Source organism: Epargyreus clarus, unplaced genomic scaffold (assembly GCF_041222505.1).
Source record: "Epargyreus clarus isolate Ecla_fem2 unplaced genomic scaffold, WU_Ecla_fem_2.2 ptg000019l, whole genome shotgun sequence".
In the NCBI taxonomy this organism is placed as follows: Eukaryota; Metazoa; Arthropoda; class Insecta; order Lepidoptera; family Hesperiidae; genus Epargyreus; species Epargyreus clarus.
The window spans coordinates 14,346,304-14,371,587 of record NW_027332227.1 but is presented as its reverse complement, the minus strand read 5'-3'; the positions used below and the strand labels follow the sequence as shown (position 1 = coordinate 14,371,587).

Here is a 25,284-nt window from a genome sequence, read left to right as displayed (position 1 = left end):
CTAAGTGCCTTGCCGGTGCTCATGACGTTGACATTGATTGTTGAGCATTAAATTGGAATGCTCCGTGTGTCTTTAACTTCCCACACCTTTAAAACTAGAGCACAGCAGGTTTTGACATTGTTATACAGGAAAATAAATGCCACAATCGTGTCTCAATGTTAAACAATTCTAACAGTAAGTATTTCAAATTACTAACGATTATTACATAGTATTTACTATTAATATCCAAGTGAATACCACACCGTACCACACGTGGGTGTTGTCATTGTACCATTCATATAATAGGTGCACTTAGAGACAAAATGCAGACACCCACGCTCTATAGAGTTGCCTAACTACTACGAAAGTTATAGAGCGCTTATTATTGTCATAACGATAAATGTTATCTTTTTTTTTTCTTTTCGAGGGGGAAACCTTCAAAAGGTACCGGACGACGTGGGAGCGACGCGGGAGCGACGCCGGGTTATGAGGAATTTTTACTGCACTGATCCAAAATTAAAGCCACTATCAATAAATTTATCTTATTTATGTATTACTATCTTTTAGTTAAATCTTAGACCTCTAAGACTAAAATATTGTCCTTTACACTGTTCACTTTTGTGCCGTTCTTACTTACTACGTGTACCTACTCTATATCATTCACACTCTAAGACATTGTATCTTTGTTAGGCTTACATATTTCATTAAATAATAAACTTTATTACCTTGTTTATGAAGGCTACCTTTGATAAAACGTTTTACTTTTACGCTTTCAAGATCAGGCGTTGGTATAACAGTATTACAATTTTTGATGGTACTGATGACGGGTTAAAATCTTGAAATAAACCTTAAGATAACGTTTATATTTACGTACATTCTTCCTTTTATACTCTGGTATATGTGGTCTTAAAATTTAAACAACTTCTGGTATGTTAAGAAAAAATCTATTTATTTAATAAAATATATTTTTACTAGTTCATAAAATAGATAGACACTTATCAATATAAAATTCGAAATTACACAATTAGTGGAGTGGGATCTCTTTTCACAAAATTCTTATAATATTAAGCTTAACTTAATTAGGATTAATACAAAGAAAATAGATATATATTTAACAAAGGCCCTGTCATCAAACCTGTATCATAATAAAATAAAAATATTTCAAAATTATTATTATATTTAACCAAAAAATCATCTTGACAAGCATTTACTTGTCTTAGAAAATTATATCAGTGCATCAAAATATACAATACGAAAATAACTAACAAATGTTGATTAATTATTGTAATACAAAAAAAAAAATATTTTCGGTGTACAGAAAAACTATATATTTTTGCATTTATTTAAAATATGGAAACAAAAAATAAGTACAAGACAAGACCTACTTAAGACAAAAAATAATCAAAGAAAATAGTTGTACTTTGCTAATGAGCGCACATTTATTAATAATTTAACTTAGGTATTTACAATCCAATAAGCATAGCCAATAACGCAGTAAAAACTAAAATGGCTGATGAAGCTGATTTGACAGCGCTGTTCTTGAGGCTTTTCACGATGTCCGCCTTATGGTTTTCGGCCCAAGTTGTCGCTGCTCTTTGTTTGGCTAAGGTCCCCTTTGCCGCTGTTACTGCTTGCTCGCCGCATTCTGTGCACGAAGACAGCCAGGCCTCGAACTGGAATTGAAGAAATATTTGTTTGAATATCTGAAATATATATCTAGTTTTCTAATCGTTCTAATGGGGATAAAAATGATGATGATGAGAATGATGATAACGATGAAGTTTGTGTAAGGGATTTTGTACACAAACAAATACAAAAAATGATATGTTTTTAACGCTTCTTTCTGAGATAATAAATCAATAAATTATTTTTTTTCATCTGTAAGGCAAGGATATTACCAAAATAACCCAAATGGATTGGATATTACCAGGAGTATATTCTGTACATCACTTTAATAATGATTTTCGATCTGTCCGAAAGTAAATTAAAAACATAATTTATTATCCCCAACTGTCAAATTCAATTTTCGGACACGCGTTACGTTTTCTAAATGACATAAATGTCACACAGAAGACGTGACTGTCAAGTTCTTCATAAATAACATCGTTTAGTCATAGTAACAGGCGTTCGAAACAAACAACATGAATAATCTAGAGTAGGAAATATCGGAATATTCGGAGAGAACTAGAGACTTCGCGCGTAACATCCGGTGGATACCATAGCTGATTTTTTGGTGATTGTCAGCAAATTTATTCTATTTTTAAAACTTTTCCACCTCATCAATTTCAATTTGTGCAAATGTCACCTCTGATACTGGCCGTCAGCCAGTGTTTTATTTTTAGAACAAACAGTTTTGGAGATAGGACTTTACATAATGTTGGTAATGTATTTGAACTTAAAGATGCTATGTTTAGATTTAAGTGTCTGCAGACACAGTATTATTAAACAATATTTTTTCCAAATTAAATACGGAGTAAACAACACAACCGCGAATGAAAATTTAGAGGAAAAAGACAACTTTTGGAAAGGAACGGAGCTAGGCACAAATCAAAAGTAAATTTTAAGGTGATATATACGTAAATATGTTAAACATATTATTACACGTGCTATACACACATTAGCCTCACCTATTAAATAAGATATATTTTCAAGATTTTTCAAGGTTTGTGTGAATCTGTTGAAGCTGGAGATTCGCCAAACTTTCATTCGAAATTTCTTCCGCCAATTGATTCATGTAGGTCAGGAATTATATTATTTAAAGAAATCTGTTATAAACAACATAGCTTTCTAAAATATATAATTATGATACTATTATACTTCCCTAGATGAAAAGTAGTTTTAAGTATACACAACTTGTTTAAATATAATGTATCATTGGAGCATATAATAAAGTTCATTAATAGTTTCCGACACCGTAAACCATACGTAACACCTCATAGTATATTTATGACCTACTCTTCAGTATGAAGCTTCTTTATTAATATTGAAAGCCTAAAGTAATTCCGATTTATGGACATAAGTACAAGTTATTTTCGGATGTGCGTGGGTGATGTAGTGACGAAACCACCCATTAGGTAAATCTGCTACCCAAGGATAACATTAACAACCACCGAAACTTACGATCACCCATCCAAATGCCTACCATGGCAGACGTCGCTAAACTTTAGAGATCGGATGACCTAATCAAAAGCAATTTCGAAAGCCAGTGCAATTCAAATGACATAAATCCTAATACATATTTATTTCCACCTTGTCGCACAGCAATTAGCGCATTTAAAACTATATTGACCGCTGGCTAATTGCTTTGTCATTTCGACCCAAATGACCGCCCACAAACACCACTCGAGGATAAGCACACATTCATTACAAGAGACGGGCCCTTTGTTTGACGATCCCCTGTTTGACGACCCTTTGTTTGACAGCTGTTACAATGAGGGTTTTGGTCACTTGTTGTGTGGTTAGATCGTAAATAGAAATATCTATATAAATAGGAATTCAAGTATTGAAAAAATCTTCCACTATTTCCACATAAAGTTTTAACCATTATTTTTATTACATCTTAGTTGCGGGTTCAAAACTAGGAACCCAATTTTCAAATAATTGTCTCATTAAAATATTTAATATTGTATATTAGTTTCTATTACATCAAGATTCAATAAAATTTAATTCAACAGTCAATATTGCAGCGAATTTATTTTTAAAATGACTTACATCATTAAATTCCTTCTCTGTATGCAGTGCAGACGCAATAGTAGGTAAAACTGAATCCAAATTAGTGTAACTGTAAAAAACAAAAAGTAAACAAGATTTTATACACCAAGTAGTGATAGCAATGATAGATGATGATGATGATAATCATATAATTGAGATTGACATTTGACCTCTAAAAATAATTTGTCATTTAACATTGGGAGTTCAATACTCACAGACAATTATGATTTAAATCGTCAAAGAAGAGGAAATGGAATGAAGAAGGAAGAAAATATGTTTTCTTCTGAGCCTGAACAATTTATAAAAAAATAAGTTCTTAAAAGCGTTTGAAGAACTTGAACTGGGCCAATGATGATGATTATATGAGTAAACAACATGATTTTCTTCTGAATTAAGACCAAAAAATGAAATGCTTCACTCACATAGATTTCCAAAGAGTGACATTCTTATCCAATTCTTCTATAACGATATGCACGTGACTATAGTTGGATAACACACTTGCAAGTGGCACGGTCAAGTCTTGCGTTTTTATGGGGCTATTTTCAACCAACATCGACGTTAAATAACTGAAAAATAATAATATTATTTCCGACTTAAAAGTTATTAAATTTATTTTAAACTTAAAGGTGGTAAACTCTTGGAAATTTGTCTGCAGAAACACTGTCATCATACATATTTCTGCCTTCCAGTAGCAGTGTAGTGCGGCTATGTTCCGATTTCTGATATTAAGATATATATGAACTGCATCATGTTTAAGAAATCACCTATTTAGTAGTAGTATTTTATTTTATTCCTTCGTCCTTAGATTTATTTTATTATTAATGTACTATATGTAATGTACTGTACTGAATTTAGTTGAAATAGTATTGAAATTTTATCTGGGGTTGACCTTGCTACCTCTTAGAACTAAAATAAAAGATTCTGTCTTATCACACTCTTCAAACCAGAACACAGCAGCGCGTTTTACTTCTGAAGTTATTATAAACGGAAATGGTCAATAAACCGCTTAATTATGTGTACAACCTACCTTCTCAACTTGCTTTCATCAGCAGAACAGCCCATAATGTCGCCTATGATCCGAGCCTCATTAGCGACGTTGGTGGTCGCCATTCGGTCCCAGAGGAAATCGTAGTCAGAACCATTTCCGTGTCTTAGACCAGTGCAGTAGGCAGCTGACCGCAGACTCGGAGCAATCCTGGAAAAAAAGAGTTCATACTTTCATAATATTTAACAACCTTATAAAGGGTTATCTAAAATCTTTAGATCACATCAAAGTCGTCACACTAGCAAGTAAAAACTAGATAAGTTTTAAAAACAGATACAAATTTTTGCGTCCTATGTATCTCTAAAACATATTATGTTCTAGAGATACACATAAAATATTATTTTAACGTTTAAAACAGACTGACAAATATATTTAAGTATTTCAATGGATGATAATTATACTGAAACACAAAAAACCGTAAATAAAGAAAAAACATGCGTTTCACAGCAAAGTATTTTTACCAACAATTAACAATAATAAAATTGTTGTCCAGTGTAATTAGCGCACCCATCAAACTAATTAGGGTACTCACTCTTTGCCATTTTGTCTGAAATCCTTGTATAACGCCAACATATTTTCCATACAGCCCTGGTGTCCCAATTTGCAAGCGAACTGCATGATTTGCATCCGGTTCCACTCCGTAATCAAACTGTCTGTTGATCTTACTTCATAGCCCAGCTTATTGATAATGTTCTCCATTAGTTGCAGCGCAAATTCCTAATGACAATCACAAGACAAAACATAAGGGACCAGAAAAAAAATAGTACTTATATTTTATTCTTTAGTTAATCTGAATAATTATTATCTTAAATCTGTTTTCAACCTCAGATAAGATTAGAGTGCTACGTAAGGTCGACCAAAGAAGCGTTGCTAAGCCTAAGAATTAATAACGAACGCGTCGGATGAGAATCTTAACACTGCCCTTCAAAGCGAAACACAGCAGCTAAGTGCTGCTGTTAAAGCAAAGTGGTGTTTAGTGGTGTTTAATAAATGTGGTGGTGTGGTGGGGGTACCTCTAGAATCGAAACACAAAGAGTTCGACCGCCTTTAATTTACATCATTTGAAAAGATTACTTCATCATTTTAATCAATTTTATTTTAATCTTTATTATTTATGTTAACTTGAAATACCTATAAAATACTTACGTCAATGAGATTTAAAGTATCAGTTCCATAGTAAAAAATCCTCAATTTGTTAAAACCTCTGATGGCAGCTAACCACACTGAGTAATCGGCTTCGTCAGCCAAAAATCCTAACACTTCATGAAGCAATTCAAATGACACTTCATCGGAATATAAGAAAGCGAATAAGTCATTTACGACCTGAAAGAAATGAAACGATTTCAATGAATACAAACCATCGTTGAAATGATAAAATATGACGACATATTATAGTTTCTGTTATTTGTACCCAAGTTATGGAAATTAAATTAAAAATATCAATAAAATTTTACAGATATTCTAAATTGTTTGTTTTTACTGCCATTTATATTCGAACGAACCAAAAATGATTGATGAAGAATGATGATAAAACCAATGAACAATTTGTTATAAAGTTTTTAATACCTTAGCTCTATTGAGGTTATGGATATCTTCACGTTTACTTCCTTTCAATTCCGTAGATATTAATTTCCAAGATTCGCTATCATAGTTTACTCTATACAAGCCTGAAAATATAATTAAAATGTGAGCACCTATATATATATATATATATAAATCACATGAATAAAGTATTAAAAATCAAGAAGAGGCGGAACCGGAGCCCTAAGCAAAGAATCTAGGCTCAATTATAAAGGACATTGCTGGCACTTTTCGTTAATTATTACACCTAACGATGATTCCCTGTGAAAATATATCATACAGATTTTTACACCCTTACCCACACCCTTCAAACCAGAACACAGTAGCGCTTAAGACTGATGTAATGAGTGAGAAATAGATGTGGCGGTACCGCCGGAGTCGAACCACAAAGGTTCTACCACCTTTAAACCACTTGCAACAACGGAAGTTAAATTTTTAATAAAACTATACTATACTATCAGAAATCTTACCAGTTTCTTGCAAGTTAACGATAACCCAACTGAGCGACTCATTTGTCTTGGTAATGTTAAAGGTATGTGTTTTGTCGTGCATTATAAAGGCCGGCTTAGTATTTGTGAAGCTTGGAGCATTCCCATATGTATAAGTGATGGGAATTTTATATAATTGATCGGATTTATGCGTTGGGTCGATGTAGAAACGTTTCTGTAAATAATAGAAATGTTTATAGAACAGTAATCTAAAAAATTAAGGTTATGAAAGATATTGTTATGTTACACAATTTGGAAGATTTGATAGAGATAGGCCTCGGGAGCAATTATTGTGATCATACTTTCATATTGAGAATGTCATAGTCCACTTGCCCTGGAATATTTTTTAAACATTTTGTGAGTACTTCAAAACTATTCAAAGATTTAAAAAAATGTAAGCATTTTTTCAATATACATTTATGAAGGGTACATAACATTGACATATTAAATTTAATAAATTGTAATGTTGTTTACACAGTATAGTAATATTTTACTTAGATATAGCAGCAATATCAGCATAAATAATTGTAATGAATCTACACTTTTCATATAAATTAATTAAACTTCTAAATAGTAAGCCTAGTGGCTTTAAATTAAGCCTCTTAGTCTAAGAATACGAGGTTCGAATCCTATCTCTAGAAACGCATCTTTTTCAAATTTATGACCGTATTATAAATTAATTATCACTTGACGGAAAACACAACGCGGAAACATGAAAGTTCTTTAAAAAAAATCATAAAAGTTTGTAAAGTCTACCAATGTGTACTTTTCCAGAATAGTACAGCCTTCTAATATGACAGTAATAGACTGCCAACGCTTTCTACAACACAACCTTATACTAGGATTTCCTGCGTCGGAGGAGCCATGGATATTGGACACACAGAGACAATGATACATACACATAAACAACGGTACATATATGTCTACTACATTACCTGTGTGAGGGATACGGTGAAATCATCACGGTTAACAGTAACATGTACTATAGGATGACCAGATTGGGTGATCCAAGAGCTCATCACTGTAGTTATATCAGTTTCTGGGTACAATGATAAAGAATTAGGATAAGCGGTTACACCCGTTTGCAGACCTTCGTACAACCTCTCTGGGTAGCCGGGTTGGAGTTTGCTAAAAGTAGAATTACATGATTTAGATAATAACCCACTGTTTGATAAAAGAATATACTTTGATTCTAAACAAATGCAATAAAACCTTATCGCAAAATTTATGTTATCTCTGTTTAAGTTAGTTTTTTCTCGTTTAGTGTAGTTTAAAGTGAGAGAGCAAAAGATATAATGCATTACGAAGTAAATATTGTACCTAAGTACGTACAAAATAAAATAATGATGCGTTATTTTAATAATGAACTGTATGAAAATATAAAAAATAAAAAAAAACCTACTTAACAAAAGTTTATTTGTATAGTAGGTTTTTTTCAAATCAATATCTTGAATAGTTCAATATCTAATATCTATATCTAATATCTATATCTATATTTTAAATTCAATATCTATATCAATATCTATATATTTGAAGGTGGTAGAACCCTCTGTGGTTCGACTCCGGCGGCACCACCGCCACACCTATTTCTACCTAATAACAGCAGTGTTAGGCGCTGCTGTGTTTCGGTTTGAAGGGTGTGGTAAGGGAGACAGACTTTTCCGAGGCGTTCCAGCTTAGTCCTCAGGGGTAGCGGCGCATCTGTGGCCGACCTCAGGTAGGAATATCTAATCCTATCTGGGGTTGATTACCGATGTCCATGGGCGGCAGTAGCCACTTACCATCAGGTGTACTGCATGCTCGTCTGCTACCCTTATATTATAAAAAAAAAAAAAAAAAAAAAATCTATAGTAATTATTCGAGTTTATTTCGCTTATAACTTTAATAAAAAAATATATCAGGTTATATCACGTTACTTCGTATTTTTCGTAAAGTAAAGATTTTACCATTTATCGGTACAGGACCAACTCATAAATTGTATACATGATATACTTACTTAGTCTCCAAATAGGTATGAAGACCTAACTTGAAAGCATCATCACCCAGCAAATGATGCATCATGCGAATGACAGATCCAGCTTTCTGGTATGTTACGGTTCCAAAGTGGCCACTGATTTCTGCTGGTGAGTTCACATTGTCGTTTGAAATTGGAGGCGAGTCTGGGTTATCATCAGCATCGTAGGCAGAATATACTGATCCAGTAACAAGGATATCCGCTGATCCTACTTCGGGTTCCACCTGATAAATAATTATTAAATTACTTATCCTATGACCTATTTTTTAATTTTATGAATGGAAATATAGCTACTACTTTAATTAGCATTTAAATACGCACTATTGGTAATTAATTTTGATTTTTTTTTATACTCAACTATTTAAAGGAAATAATGCGACGCTATTCGGATTTTAACAAAAAGTGAGGTATAAATACAAAGTGGGCAAAAAATAACAATTATATGAACATAAAAATAAAGATCGGGTTGTCATTTTGAAAGGACACCAGATATATTAGTAATTAAGTTAAGAATACAAACCAAGGATGTGATGTAATCCTGGAAGTAGTTGGCAAAGCCTTCATTCAGCCAAGTGTTACTCCACCAGTGACAGGTGACCAGGTTGCCGAACCACATATGTGTAGTCTCGTGAGCCAATATTTGCGCTATCCTATACTTGTAATAGGGGTTGGAGTGCTCTGGAGCGTATAGTAGTAAAGCTTCTCTGGATAAATAAGAAATATGAAGAAATATTGCAGAATATGCAAATCTAATTAGTCTAACAAGTCCCTTTACAATTTATATTTTAAAGTACCAATTTTTAAATATCACTTGCAGAATTTATGAAACACTTCCATCAATGTGATTCACAGGAAACATATCATAGATTGAAATATGATCATATTTCTTTATCTAAAAATAATCTAGAATAAGTCCATTACTATATATAACTTTTATATACCTGTATTTAATTAGTCCCCAGTTTTCCATAGCGCCCGCTCTAAAGTCAATCAAAGCAACATGGTCCAATCTTAAGTTACTATCAACAGAGTAGTAATTGATACCAAAGTAGTCTCCCAAAGCTTGAACCACTCTTTTTCCGAAATCGAATGCAAAATCACTTTGGTTTTTAGCTTCAGGTCGAGTGTAAACACCAAATTCCTCCGCTCCATCAGTAATATTTGCAGCTTCGAATTCTGATATGAGGAAAGCGACAAGATAAGTAGACATCCTTGGTGTTGGATGGAATACTTCCCTGACATATCCATTTGATCTGAAATCAGAATTCAATTAGCAACCTAAAAAACTGAGATGAATAGTATCAAAACAAAAGATTTTGGTAAAGGTTATGTGCACATTAATTAATTATCACTTGCTTAAACGGTGAAGGAAAACATCGTGAGGAAATCTGCCTACCTGAGAAATCTAAAAAAAAGATTTCCAAGGTATGTGACGTCTACCAATACGCACGTGGCCAGCGCGGTGGACTATGGCCTAATCCCTCTAGTTTAGGAGACCCATGCCCTGCAGTGGGACAGTGAAAGGGTTAATGATGATAATAATGTCTTACAGTGGAACTGAAGATTGCATCTTGGTGTTAGTTAACGAAGGTTGGTAGTGTTCTGGTCTGTCGATGGTTAAGGTGAAGACGGCTTTTAAGGAAGGCTCGTCGAAGCAAGGGAATGCCTTCCGAGCATTGGTAGATTCGAATTGTGTGGCGCCTAGCCATCTAAAACATTGAAATAATTATTATTACAAAACATTGATACAAAATATAATTAGAAACGAATATAATACTCTAAATAAGTTTTTATAATGGTTTTGTATAATTGCATGATATACTTATCAATAATAATGAATAGTTAATAAACATAAAATCGGAAACGCCACGCAAGAAAAATAGAAATATACTCGTACGAGTATTATAACATGACATTGAAACCTAAATTAAACGTAAAATAAATTAATGCGTAAAATTAAACTTCGAGCTCTAATTATAATGTTCTTATCTTATGTGTTCTTTGTAATGAGATTATTTGAATCCAACAAAGTACTTATCGATGAAAAGGTCCTTTATGACGTCGAAGGTAAGTATTAATTATAATGAGTTGATCTTAACTCCTTATCTGTCAATGTAGAGTAAACCTGTTGTAACAATAGAGATAGTAAAATCTAAAGATCCATCTTTAATCCTACAATCTATTTTATCTTACAAGTGCTTCTTCACAATGTCTGTCACGGGTAGATAGCAATCAATGAAAAGATTAATTTAAAAAATATTTTGCAATAACGAACAATTTAGATTTAATTAGCTGTTTCACTTTTACTGAAGTCCCCAGACTGAAAAATATTCTCAACAAAATTTTAAGAATGAAAAATCTAGTCAAAAAATTATAATTTTAAACAATATATCTCATTAGTGTATAACAAAACATAATCGTATAAACTTCCTTCATTCTTGATTAAGCCCAATTCTATTACATCATATGACAACCTACGAGGTATCTTGGCAAATAAGTTATACATCCATTAAAATTTCGTAATAATCATCACTTACTTTTTAACCCCCTTCTCGATATAATAATTCCTGTAGAATCCGTTCAGATCTTGTCTTATCGGGCCTTTGTACACAATGTTTAGATTATATTCTATTCCAGTTTGTAACTCTGTTTGCAAGTTGATATGAGCAAAGGAGTATTTTTCATCAAATTCCAAAGGATTTGTTGCCACCAGACTTATAACATTAGTGCCTGTGGTCACTTTAATACTTTCTGCAGTAAAAGTCAGGTCTTCAGAATGCAGTTTTATTTGATTAATATTTTTGTCCGTAGTAAAGCGAATGGTCACTTCACCGTCGAAAGTAAAGGCGTTTTCATTCCCAGTGTCGAAGTAAGGGGTGATCGATAAGGCGTAAGCTATTGGTGTTATTGTGGTGTTCAGTCTATAATTTGTGTCCCCTCGAACAGTCTGTATTGCTATGGCTAGTACAGCCAATCTTAGCAATTTTAGTAACATCTCTGTAAAAGAAGATTTTAGTAAACAGGGCGTTCAAGAAATTAAAAAAAAACGAAAAGATTAATGAATAAAAGATAAATAAAAATAAATAATAATATTACGTCAGGATAATGGAAATAAATTCAATTTACACAAGTGAAAGATAAAAACCAAATACAAATTGAAATAAAATGTTAAAAATATTTCAATTTCTAATCGAAAACTACTTATTTCCAATTTGAAATCAAAATTATATTGACATACAAATTCATACGATTTATTTAAACATCTTAAAAAAATATTCTTAAATTACATAATAGATTTACTTTAATTGTAAATTACCTTCTGGATTCGTATGTAACCGTAGAGATGGGTATATTATTACAATGAATTAAAGTAAAATATTACTTGTGACTAGAAGTCACTTACATAATTTTATTACAATATAATTGTAATTGATAATGTTAATAATAATGTTGAAACAAACTTACCTAATGTTTTCAGTTCGACGGCTTACGATGTTACTAAAACTGAAGACAGCAACATTTCAGTAATAGAAGTGATAAGAACATCTCGAGTATCCTTATCTGGATCCATCGTTGATAAATATTATGTTATGTGTCAAGTGTTAGCATCTCAAAGCAAATAACTATATTGAAGTAAAACTGATGGTGTTAGAATAGGGGAATACCAAACTTTGTATTAGTAATACTGACTCCATTGTAAATTGAAATTGCATGTCATGCAGAGGATTCCCCAAAGTCAGAAGTATAAAGGAAAATATCTACAAGACGACAAATATTAGACGGGGTCTATGCATGCAGAAATCAGACTATACAGTAACTGGTTGTAGAACTTAAGGTGATGGAACCCTTTGTGGTTTGACTCCGGCGGCACCACCCCCACACCTATTTCTGCTTAATAACAGCAGTGTTACTCGCTGTTGTGTTCCGTTTTGAAGGGTGTGGTAAGGGACATATACTTGTCCGAGGCGTTCTAGCTTAGTACTCCTATATTATAAAAAAACTATAGATATATCTATACGTATATATATCAATAAGTATGATGATAGAATTACAAATATTATTTCCAGTTGTTAGGTTTTACATTCAAGGCAGTAGGTTTTCTCTTTAGGAGATATTGTTTTGAGATCAGAACTCATGACTCATTACATGGTTTGAAGTAAACATTGAGACTACGATATCTCACTGACCAAAATTTTTCTTAATATTTCTTGAAATATTTAACGTTGTTGATTGTTTTACATCTAAGGACTCCAAAATGGAACATTCAACAGTAGAAAATGATTTAAATAATCTTATAAGTTTAGTAATTGTAATTGGCATCGAATCGAATCGCATCGTGATTAGTTATTAACAAAAAGGAAATTTTTTATTTTCAGATTTGGGCCGTGACTAAGTTTTATACATCTGTAGACAAATCTACAAAAGTCTCGTCAAAAATAATCATCGGCACTTTTATCTTATCATCAAGTTTGAAATTTCGTCAACAAAAGATAATTTTGGGAGCTGTTGACGTTAGTTCCATATTTTGTTGATGTTTATCTACATATTGATACGATATAGGTCGTCAAAAGTCATAACTTTTTATATGTATCTTCAATATATTAAATTAAGAAAAAAATTAAAAAAAATTCCGTCTTACGCGACCAAAATTTTTATTTAATAAATGTGTAAAATTCCTTATACTTAGTGTAAAAAAAATGTAGTCGGTATTTGTGACCAAGTTATCATAATGCTGTAAATAGATCATTTAAATTTAACTATGGCTAAACGTCAATACTATTTAAATGTTTTTAATTTATTTAATAGTACAGAATAAGGAAATCATAACAAAAACAGTACTACCTGGTTAAAACACTATGCGCTAGAACTGCATAGTAATATAATAAAGGAAAATAGTGCAACGTTTAAAGAAGAAAACAAAAAAATAACATGAATAATTTTTATTAACATATTCACATCATAAGTTAAGGCATTAAAAAAATCTTAAATCTATTTCTACGTCATAAGTACTTTACCAAAATAAATATGTAGAAAAATATATAATATAAGTACTATTTAGGTAAATTTAAACACTTTTTATCAAAGGCAAACATTATTAATTTTTTTTTAATTATGTTTTATTAGGCCAAAATTAAAGATTTTAAAAAGTATTAATGTTTATTTTATTAATAAATACGTGAAAGTTAATGATTTTAAAATGCGTAATAATTATCACTTTGATTCCATAAATATTTATCAACATTCCATAAATATATATTAACAATCACAACACTATCGCATAGTACTTGGCATCTATCTCAATATCAGAGCCAGAGAGGCCATTAACAGCAGTGTGAAGGTGGGCACCAGAGCTGGGGCTGAACCCCTCGCTGCCCGTAGGATCCTGTCCGCCCGGTCTGTTCCCCATTGCATACTATTCCTGGATGAGGTGATCGCGTTCAAGCCAGTTTGGAAAGAGGGTATGCTCGCCTGGTTTGTGTTAAGCCATTGTTGCATCTGGAAAATTATTTAATCATTTAATTGAAACAATATTATTTATATGAAAAACTGATTTTATATTTTTTATATGTAATGTAGCAGTAGCAGACAAGCATGCAGTCCACCTGATGGTAAGTGGCTACTGCCTCCCATAGACATCTGTAACCCCAGATAGGATATTAGAGTATATATTGCTACCTGAGCCGGCCACAGATGCGCCACTACCCCTGAGGACTAAGCTGGAACGCCTAGAAAAAGTATATCTCCCTTACCACACCCTTCAAACCAGAACACAGCAGCGTTTAACACTACTGTTATGAAGCAGAAATAGGTGTAGCGGTGGTGTCGGAGTCAAACCACAAAGTGTTCTACCACCTTCAATTGATGCTTGTAAAAGGTGGTTAACCTTCTGTGGTTCGACTCCGGCGACACCACTGCCACACCGATTTCTCCCTAATCACAATAATTTGGAGAGTGTCGGTATGGAAACATACGTACTTAAGTTACCTGATCAAATATATTAGCAAATGCTCGAAAAACAACAAATTTGATTATCGTTTGTATTTTATCCATATCTGCTGTTAATTTTTTTCAAAATTATTGAAGTAAAATTTTAATAATTGATAAAAATTATCAAAACTTACATCTTGTAAGCCTTCCTCGTCCAAGTAGGAAGCTAGATTGATAAGAATATTCTCCCACCAAGCTGGTAGAACAACCCTGAGAAAAAATATTAAGATCATCATCATCATATTGCATTATTAGCTATTCTTATTCATATCCCCGGTTCTCGTTATGTTAAAAGTTTAATTAAGATTATTAAAATATTTTTGCGTGATACTCGAACAAATCGACATATAACAGCTTTTAATTGTATTTTACATCAATATCATGTATAACCTTATCAATTAATTCTAATTATTGAGTGGCATATGTCGCAGCCTTCAAAGACGCGTAATCGCGGACGCTTCATTGTTGTATTATTATAATATTAACTTGGAAAAGTATAGATATACGAGCTAAACCTTGCCACACTTCCATGTGGCTTTCTGATATCAATTGGACGTAGTTATGCAAAATAGATCCAACCACAAAAACTAGCTTTTGAAAAAATACTTAAGTCTTTTAGAGAAAGTTAAATTGCTTAATTTATGATTGGTGTCACTGATATTTCAAAAGAAAAAATGTACGATGCAGCTTGAATATTTTTTGCATATACGAAAGTTGATGTGGAGATGCCATTTGTGATAGTAACTAAACGACGGTTGTTGTGGGTAGGTTCCATTTTGCATAACTACGTCCAGTTAATAGAGAAATAATTCAATGTTTGTTTTTAATTACAGTAATATCTCATGTTACGCTACCCCGACTTACGCGAACCCGGATTTACACAATTTTCAAATCTCGCCGATTCGTGTTTTGTTTTAGCGACATGCTCTCGATTGCCGATTACAGACTGCTCCCACATTATTGCTCAATTAATGTAATACAGTACTCAGGAGTCAGAACATAGTTACATGCGAAATCATGCCATACGAAATCCTATTCTCGACTTACGCGAATTTGACTTTCGCGGTTATCACTCGGTCCCACCTGCCACGTTAGTACAGGTTATTACTGAATACCGCGCGAAATTCATGGAATGATAACCCACGTGGCAGTACGGTAACAAAGCCGGTCTAACACGCCTTGAGTTCCAGGTTCGTTCCCCAACTTAAGACTGATACTAGTAATATTCTAGGGATAGATATTTAGACATCTCGTGTTGAGGGTCTGAGGGTCTTTAAATCTCAAGCAATCACCCCTAACTTCCGTTATATACATTAAAAATCACACACCTAAACAATGGAAGAAAATATCGCAAGAAAATCTACTTTCCGTAAGAGTTCTCTAAAAATTCTCAAATGTGATATTTACTATTCCGCACTGGACAGGCTTAATAGACCAAAATCTGATCACTATGATAAGATTTGAGATGAATAGTGGCCGATTGGTGATGAAGAATATGATAATGGTGATGACACCATACTTACTTGCGTCTAAACTGCTCTACTCGAGGCTTGATGTACTGAAGGGCCACTTTAGCATTCGCCCTGTCGCCCATGTAGAGGAAAGTCATCGCATTTACACTGTCTTGGGCCTTGACGTCATCGCTCAAGACCATTTCCAAGTACCTGATAACAGAAGCATCATTATTGGTTTTTCGTTTAATCACTTATTTTTTTAGAATCTTAAGATCTGTCCTCAATTATCTTATCTTGCGAATAGTACGTTACTTGAGATTAGAATACAGCTACCTGTCTTCATTTTTGAATATGGCTAGGGCCTGGCTAATTAATCCAATATTTAATCTATTTATCTATCTATCTATCAATAGTTCAATTTTTCCTATATAATAAAAAAATATTTCCTAATTTAAATTACTTAGAAATTAAAAGAGTCTAGTTAGTTAATTTATTTTTTTCATATAATGCAGAAGTAATAAACGAGTATGTAGTCCAGGGATGGTAAGTGGCTGCTGCCAAAGGACATGTAATCAAGCGTGCGTGATAGATGCGTTTCTATTAATGGGACTATGTTATGGCGCCTCAGACAATCAGGTCTTGCATCCTTTAATCCAAACAGTTCTTAACACTTATTACTGATTATTAGGCAGAAAAAGATGTGGCGGCGATGCATCCGAAGTCGAGCCATAAAAGGGTTCTACAACAAATAAATACTAGTAAAAGTTTTGCAACTTACGCAGTAACAGCTCTCTCGGTGGTAGTACAACCAAGAGCCCGGAGCATGGCAACTTGGTCGGCCTGGTTATTGGAGTTCATTCTCCGCTGGTACAAGAACTGCCACTCTTCGAAGCCACCATGGCGAAGGCCTTCACAGAACACGTGCCTTCTTAGGTTGGGGTTTACACTGTAACAAATATTGTAGGTTAAGAAACCTGGGATTTTTCTGTTGTGTAGTACTAGGTACTGCCCTTAATATATGGTCTGAAAAATGTAGCAAACTTCAAGGGCTTTTATACTTAATATATCGATATCCTTCACCCATTAGGAGCAATAAGTCCATAGGTGAAGTATCACTTAACACTTAACGGTTAGAAACCGAGGGCCTTTTCTTGATTTGAGCGCCTGTGTACTGGCTATTGATATCCTGCAGAATACAAAATATCAAAAAACATTGCATGCAAGATGATCAAACTTAATAATAATTATGCATAGTATGGAATATAAAATCTAAGGTATAAACTTCAAACTGTGTGTTATGGAGTATGGAGATTATGTTTCGTCGCTTCTTCTCCATAACGAAACACCTTGTGAAGTGACGGTGGTATTGACATTCAAAGAGAGCTCTGTAAATAACCTATTTTGAATAAAAATAATGTTTTGATTTGAAACAATTTTGTATCGTCTCCTTAGTGCGAACAAAAATCTGAATATTAGTATCGCTAAGCAATCATGATCTCAAATAATGGTAGTTTTGAAATCGGAGACAGACACTTGAATTTTATCTATAAGTATCTTTTTAATACAAAATCGTAAAGTTTATAGACCATTTTTTGTGAGAAAGACGTAATTTCTGTATTTCGTATTATGTCGAGTTCAATCAAAATTTTGCCTCCACATCGTTAACCTCACAAATTAAATGATCAGAACAGGCTTGGTCAATTTCCCTTTGTATCGATAGTAGCTATTACTTCCTTCTAGGGGTCAGCGTATCGTCTCTTCAAATAGACTCTAGTCACGCGATACTGTTCAGTAGGCTTTATAGCAAGATAATTAATCTTGGTCTCAGGATAGCTACTACAATTTTTCAGTAAAAATACAATGATAACTATTTTTTGTATGTAATTCGTAATTCTTTTTGTCTTACTTAATATTAATATTAAATTTTTATTAATATTTTAAATGTTACAATAATTCTCTACGAGAGAATAATTATGAGCCACAGTAAAATGCACCCCACGCTATTTACTCTGAATTGAAACTCTTTACTCTTAAACTCTTTGTCATTAAAAATGATTTTCTAGTTTTTAGTTCGATTAGCAATAAAAGCGTGTTTATTTAGTTCTTTAAACTATCATTTATTTTTTATTGTTTAGTTTGTGACAAACTCATAAATTGGGGGTTTAATCAATCTAATAAGGATAATGGGAAACTGTTATCAGATTTTTGCATTGTCATTGGTCCTTGATAAGTGTGCAAAGTTTCAAATTAATTAGAGTTGTTACAAAGATTCCGTTACATACATACATACGTAGATACAATCCAAGCTAATAAAAGCATGTTAAAAAATAATGATAATGAAACTTTTTTATAATTTCTTATAGTACTTATAGATTATGTTAATTGTATACTTAAGAGGATCGAATATAGCGCACGTTATGTAACCATTTTATTACCTGCAGGACCTATATTTACAAATAAAGATATTTGAAAAAATATTGAGACGTAGAAAGAAACATTTTCTACTCACGCAACACCATTAGTCCTCAAATTCCTGAACTTTATTACAGCATCATTAACGCAACCGTCATGACCAATGTTGCACGCAAATGTCAATATGAAGAATCTGTTCAAAGTCGTCGTCAAGGGCTCATTGGCTGCAACATTGTAGCCCACTTCTCTGATCACAGCTGTCAAAAACTCCTTAAGAATTGTCTGGAATAGGAAACATTTTTTATCTGTTTTCTATGGAATAAAGTGGTATAAGTTTAAACGTGTATTTATATATTGGTGTATTTTTACGATTTTTTCTATTCCTTGCAGAAACTTTCAAAAATAAAATAAGTTTGTCTCTTAATGTCATCAAATATTTTTGGGGATCGTTACTTCTATTGGTTGGCGTCTTAATATTTACAAGATGAAATTTTAATGGGCAATTTGATGAATTCAATTAGAACACATTATTTAACTTGAAGATAATTTTTGTTGAATATTATTGGATGCAGCAATAATTACCATAATTTCATTATCATTATTTTAATATTTTTCAATTCAACATGAGCTACTCACATCAAACTGCTCCAAAGTTGCTGGTAAGTGTAAGAAGCGGTTCCTTAGCCAAGTGAAACCACTGATAGCCGGGTACCAAACGAAGAAGTTCGTTTCTTCTTTCAAGAAGTCTAGCACTTGGAAACCTAAATCAAATGTGATCTTCTCTGCTCTCATCAACGCAAAAACGTCATCGACGATCTGAAAAAAAATCTCATTTACAAGTCTGAGGTAAATAAACACCATAATAATTAGCCTTATTCATTAATTCATTTTGCAGTCGATCTTTATGTGTGCATTTATTGCATAGAGATCCATTGCTACTACAGGCATATGAGCGCAAATAGTTTTTGCAATAGGCAAGGCATGAGAAAGGGTTCGTACACAAAACTGCGATGCGACGTCGCATCGCAAAAATCTGCGAGCTCCCTCGACGCATCGCAAGAACTTGCGAATTGATTCGCATCGCACAGTGGTTGTTGTTGTTGGTCACCCTGAGAGACGCTACGCCGCACGATATCGCATCGCAGCAATTCGCATCGCAATTTTCTGCGTTGCGAATTCGCATCGCGTCGCATCGCAGTTTTGTGTTCGAGCCCAAAGTTAGTGACATTATTCAAACAAAGTTGAAATAATTTTAAAGTTTGTAAGATTTACCTGCGCTCTATTCATACGGTGAATGCTAGTTCGGTTACGTTTCAAAGCGCTGGCCAACATCTCCCAGTTATGAGTGTCATAGTTCACTCGATAAATACCTAAAAATACGATACATTATTTAAATATTCGTTAAAATTCTCAAAATTAGATTCTACACACTACGTGGATCATAGCAAATGTTTGATTTTCGAAAGACACAGTCAAGATGATTGTGCTTTTCGATTTTGGTTTTATCTTACCTTTCTGCTGAACGTTAAAAATAACCCACTCATGTCCAGGACTCTTCGTGATCTCCATCGTTCTTCCTGTCATTAGATTCGTTGATCGAAGGTCGTTCCAGTTGGGGTTGCTGCCAGTGGTGTAGGTCAGAGGAACAGACCATACTTGATTGGTGGGATTAGTTGGGTTGACAAAGAAACGCTCCTAAAATTGTTATGGGAAATAAGTACTGACTCTTCATAATCACCAAAATATTTGTGCTAAAGATGATTAATCAATGGTTGTAAATAAAGATATTCGATTAATACTGCAGTCAATAATCATGTGTTCTGCCATAATAAGATAGTACCTTCTTAATATTCTGTTATGCCCTATAGCATTAAAGATATCAGAACTTTTTTGTTACAGCATTAGTTATAATTGTCTTGCCATGTGAATTTAGCAATTTAAATCTGAAAAATAATCTGTGCCACTAATGGGCTGTGGATCATTTTGTCAAAATGCTCCTAAGAAAAATTCGCCATAAATACCTGGCTAATACTCATCACGCCAGTTGCCATGTTAACATTGACGGTAATAAGAGGATACCCAGGTTCTTCGACCCAGTATCGCATCATCGCAGCGATGTCAACACCACTGGGTAGTGTTTGATCTTCCCTCACGGCTCTGGCAAAGTTGTTGAAGAGATCTACTGGGAAGGCATGCTCGTAGGCCCTGGAAGCATATGTTTAATCAGTTTTCATTGTAACCATTTTTTATAGAACAGTTCTAGCACGGTATGGGTTTTTGTAAATCTAGGCTGCTTTGCAATATCCTTTGTTTGTTGCAAGGGCAATATTCAGCATTGGATTTCTAATAGTTGATGAATTAATAAATATGATTCTTATATCTTATGCACTTGTTTTGTAATAGACAAAATTTGTTAATAACGCCTGTGAATAATATAACTAACAAAATTATAATAAATCTAATCAGTTTATAAGTAAATCATAGTCATGTCATCATTCGTGACGTTAAAGCTACGTTTAAATTGTTTTCTTACGCATTTATTTTAGATTTTACTAATTCTTTTGATTTAATTACAGTACCTATAAATTATATTACCTGTCAACTAAGAAGTAATGTAAGGCCTTCTTAAACGTGCTCTCAGTAACGTAATGTTTCAGCATGAGGAGGAAGGCAGCACCCTTGGAGTAGCTGATGCCGGTAAAATGTCCGGTGACCTGAGCTGGACTGTTGACGGTATGTTGAAGGGCGCGAGTGGATATTGAAGCATCTACCGATAAAGCACTTTGGAGGTAGAATACGTTGAACTGGTCCTCGAGCTCCATTGATTTGTCGACCTGGGTAAAGAAGAAAATATAACATGAACATAACATAACAAAAAAACATCCTTACACAATATATGTTTGCTTCCCATTGATTACTAATTTTTAATCATAGTTTAGACATAAGTACACTTTTCATAAGATAAAGTTGCCTAGAATTAAAATAGGATCCATACTTCGAGCGCAAAACATAACATTCAGTAAGAGATGGTCTCGGTGTCAAAACAAAATGATTTATCTTTGAAAGTTTAACGAACCTCATCCATAGCGAAGTACTCAAAGTAGCTAGCAAAGCCTTCATTGATCCACACGTTATCCCACCATCTGCAGGTGACGAGATTGCCGAACCACTTGTGAGCGAGCTCGTGGGCGGTGATGGTGGCGATGTATTTCTTATCAAAGTTGCTAGTTTCACCATCTTGGTACAAGAGACGAACCTCTCTGAAAATCATAATTGTCCGATGTTGTATTATTATTGTACAACTTTAATAAAATCACAATATCTATATACAATCTATTTTCTATTTCTATATAATAATATATATATATATATATATATATATAAATAAATAACATAAGTTCTAAGAATTTAGATATATAGAAACTTATGTTTTAAGTTCTAAGAATTTAAAAAACAAAGCGATAGTTATTTCGAATATAGATTTAACATTTATTTGTGGAATAAATTCTTCATAATGCCTGAGATATTTGTAAGTGTCTCCTTATGAAACATATTAACAATCCCAAAAATATTTTTCTTTCCACAATCTCAAGCGATACTTTAATTTAATAAGAAATATATTATTAATGAAACTCATGGTACGATGAAGTTTACTCAGGCTTTAAGATGATAATATTTTTTATGTGACATCAAGAGTAGTATAGGTAAATTTTAATATACCAAGACACAACTTACAACTTAATTATTTATACTTTATCAATATAAATGGCTAAATTGACAAACCTGTAAGTAACCAAGCCCCAATTTTCAGTAGCGCCGGAAGCCCAGTCAGGGGACGCAATCTGGTCATTCTTCATATCCTCTCCCATTGAGTAGTAGTCAATTCCCAGATACTCTTCCAGCCACTTAGTTAGCGGTGGTCCCACTTCTAACGCGTATTCTCCCTGACCTTGGGCATTAGGACGAGCTAGGATACGATAGGAATTGTTTCTGTCGTTATTGTCTGCGATGACCTTGAACTCCTCACTGATGTGGAATGTGACCAGGTACGCCGACATCCTGGGAGTTGTATGGAAGACTTCTCTTACGCGGTCGCCAATTCTGAAATTGATGCCGTATTTAGGTGTCTGTTACTGGAAAGGTGTTCTATGGAAATGGTTTTCGTCAGTAAGTTTTCAAGTCTTAGTTTTAATCATAGGATTGATTTTAACAAATTTTAAAAGTTATTACCAGGTATTTCCCATTTATTGATGATAGCTATATTAATTGTTGTAACATTTTCGTCAACTCAATAATATTCAATTCTGTAATATTAGTATTTATTGTTATGATAATAATACAATTTTTATATGTTTTGTGTTGTTTTTATATGTTTTTATATGTTTAAATGTTAATGTAACTTACAGTGTAGATTCTTTAATTCTCATGTTGGAAAAGGTTTCGGTGAAGTGTGCTGGCCTGTTGATAATAATGTTAAATGTAGACTTGAAGCCTGGTTCGTCAAAGCTGGGGAACGCCTGCCTGGAGTGTGTAGGCTGCAAATGGGTGGCTGCGTACCAACTGCAAGAAATATTTGTTTTTACTTTGTAATTAAGTCTACACTTTTATGGGTTTGAGTAGTAGTAGAATTGTTTACTATATTATATTAAACAATGCCCCCATTGATTAATATTAGTGTCGTATACTTACCGACTTAGAAAAATGAGCCAGCACGCATATTTACTTTACATCGCAATCCAGCAAAGTATACGTTGAACGTCTATTTTAGAACTAAGTAGTAAACTAACATTTCGTATCTATTATTAAAAATACTTTTTAGTGTCATCGATATCAGACATACATTTTTTTGATATATCTTATTTTTTAATATTCAAAATTTACTCACTGCAATTTTCCATTGTCGTCTCTATAACTGCCTCTAAAGACTCCTCGTGACAACGGTGTTTCATTGATATTTCCCAAATAAACCACAGTAAGCCGATATACTTGTGAATTGGTTAGAGTGACCCCATCTCTTAAATTGATTTTCAAAAAGTGGAAGTCTCTCAGCCTTTCAAAGGGATTCGAACCATTTAGTGCAATTGGCACGCCTGCTGTATCTGTGAGAGTTACTGATAATATTTCTCGTACATTTTCCTGGATGATAAGCGATGTTATCCCTGCTTTTACTGCCTACAAATAAAAAGTCATGCTTAATCAATGTGTTAGGATTCAACAAGATTCGATTATCAGTGGTTATATATAAGAGTTTCTTTTTGTACAATTTAAAAAGTGAAAACTAACATGTAGCCGATGCTAACCATTGCCGCCCGTGGACATCTGTATTCAATCTCAGATTGGTTATCTTGCCTCGCGAGTTGCTTACCACTCAGATCTAAGCAGGAATGCTTTTTATTACCATAGCAATACAACAGCTTAAAATTGTTATTATGCGGCAGAAAAAGTTCTTTACCGTCAAAAATTTCAATCATTTAATTGTCCACTACATATTTTTCGTCAAAAATGCATATACTAGCAAAACCATACTCACTCTCAAAGTAATGGTCACAATTCCATCAAAAGTGAAAGCTTCCCTAGTAGTTGTTGCTTCAAAGTACGGTGTAATCTCCACATCGTAATTAATAGGATCCAAGTCTTCAGGAATACGGTAGAACTCTTCTCCGACGTCACTAGTGCGCTCGATGAGTTCGTCAAGGTCGAAAGGAAATTCTGCTTTGACGACGGCCAGAAGTACCGGCAGTAGAAGCAATTTTAAGAGAAGGGACATGGTGCTTGAACAAATAAAATTATTCTTCTAAGTTACTGAAAACACTACTACTAACTACTTCCGGACAGAAATCTCCTCCAAAATGAGAAACTTTACTTTTGATATAATCCCAAATCAATTTAATATTTAAATATTAACTTAATTTCTTTAGACTACAATCATTTAAAAGTCTCGCTTCTGGGCACGAGTTTTGTGTTGCACAAATGTGGGGAATCTACCACATATTTTTCAATACTTCGTAATACGAGGGATGCATCAATTGTGTTTCTAATTCTAAATAACATTCTAAATTTATAAACTAGAAAAATCCAACTACTCCTCGAACTTTAAAATCCTTCAAGCCGTTAAGGTAGCAGGACGTGCCCAAGAATGAAACCTTGCGCATTTAGATAAAAACTGTGCACGTTATTCAAAAATTAATTAATAATTAAATTAGGTACCTGTCCTTTTGTCCCCCCAGCAGAATAAGTACTAGTTGTAGAAAAGAGTTATCATTTACTATCTGCGTAATGATCAATTTAACTTATTTATCGGGATTAGAATAATGATATGGAAACGAAAAGTTACTTGATAACATTTATCATCATCAGATAAACTGAATATCAAATATGCAATAAATAAATTGCTGAAAATGGTAATACGATAAACAAATTCTTGGACTTCATAAATTATCAACCTTGAAGCATAAATTTGTAGTCACATTACTTTACTTCAAATTCTTACCTACCTATGTGCTGCCCATTGTGTATTTGATTAGAGATGTTATAAGCATTACTTACATCTACTTGTAACTCTTTAGGCGATAAGTACAAATGCAAATTTTGCAAATTTTCCTTCTCATTTTA

The 25,284-nt window shown here is 33.4% G+C and overlaps 1 protein-coding gene across 1 annotated transcript; it reads right to left on the bottom strand.

The window, feature by feature from the left end:
* Window positions 1-1,105: 1,105 nt before the first annotated feature.
* LOC140750315 (putative aminopeptidase-2) lies at window positions 1,106-24,439 on the bottom strand. The gene is made up of 29 exons (XM_073083769.1): window positions 24,203-24,439; window positions 23,558-23,844; window positions 23,077-23,232; window positions 22,456-22,773; window positions 21,749-21,932; window positions 21,268-21,506; window positions 20,694-20,877; window positions 20,184-20,367; window positions 19,945-20,042; window positions 19,309-19,488; window positions 18,770-18,954; window positions 17,039-17,206; window positions 16,330-16,470; window positions 14,941-15,016; window positions 14,145-14,314; window positions 13,006-13,025; window positions 11,356-11,815; window positions 10,369-10,527; window positions 9,760-10,071; window positions 9,339-9,522; window positions 8,801-9,042; window positions 7,740-7,932; window positions 6,787-6,979; window positions 6,302-6,402; window positions 5,268-5,452; window positions 4,718-4,885; window positions 4,113-4,256; window positions 3,691-3,760; window positions 1,106-1,652 (listed from the first exon to the last, which is right to left on the bottom strand). Exons 1-29 carry the CDS (start codon window positions 24,437-24,439, stop codon window positions 1,443-1,445), a joined length of 5,448 nt encoding a protein of 1,815 aa, XP_072939870.1. The 3' UTR covers window positions 1,106-1,442.
* Between the last annotated feature and the right edge of the window lie 845 nt (window positions 24,440-25,284).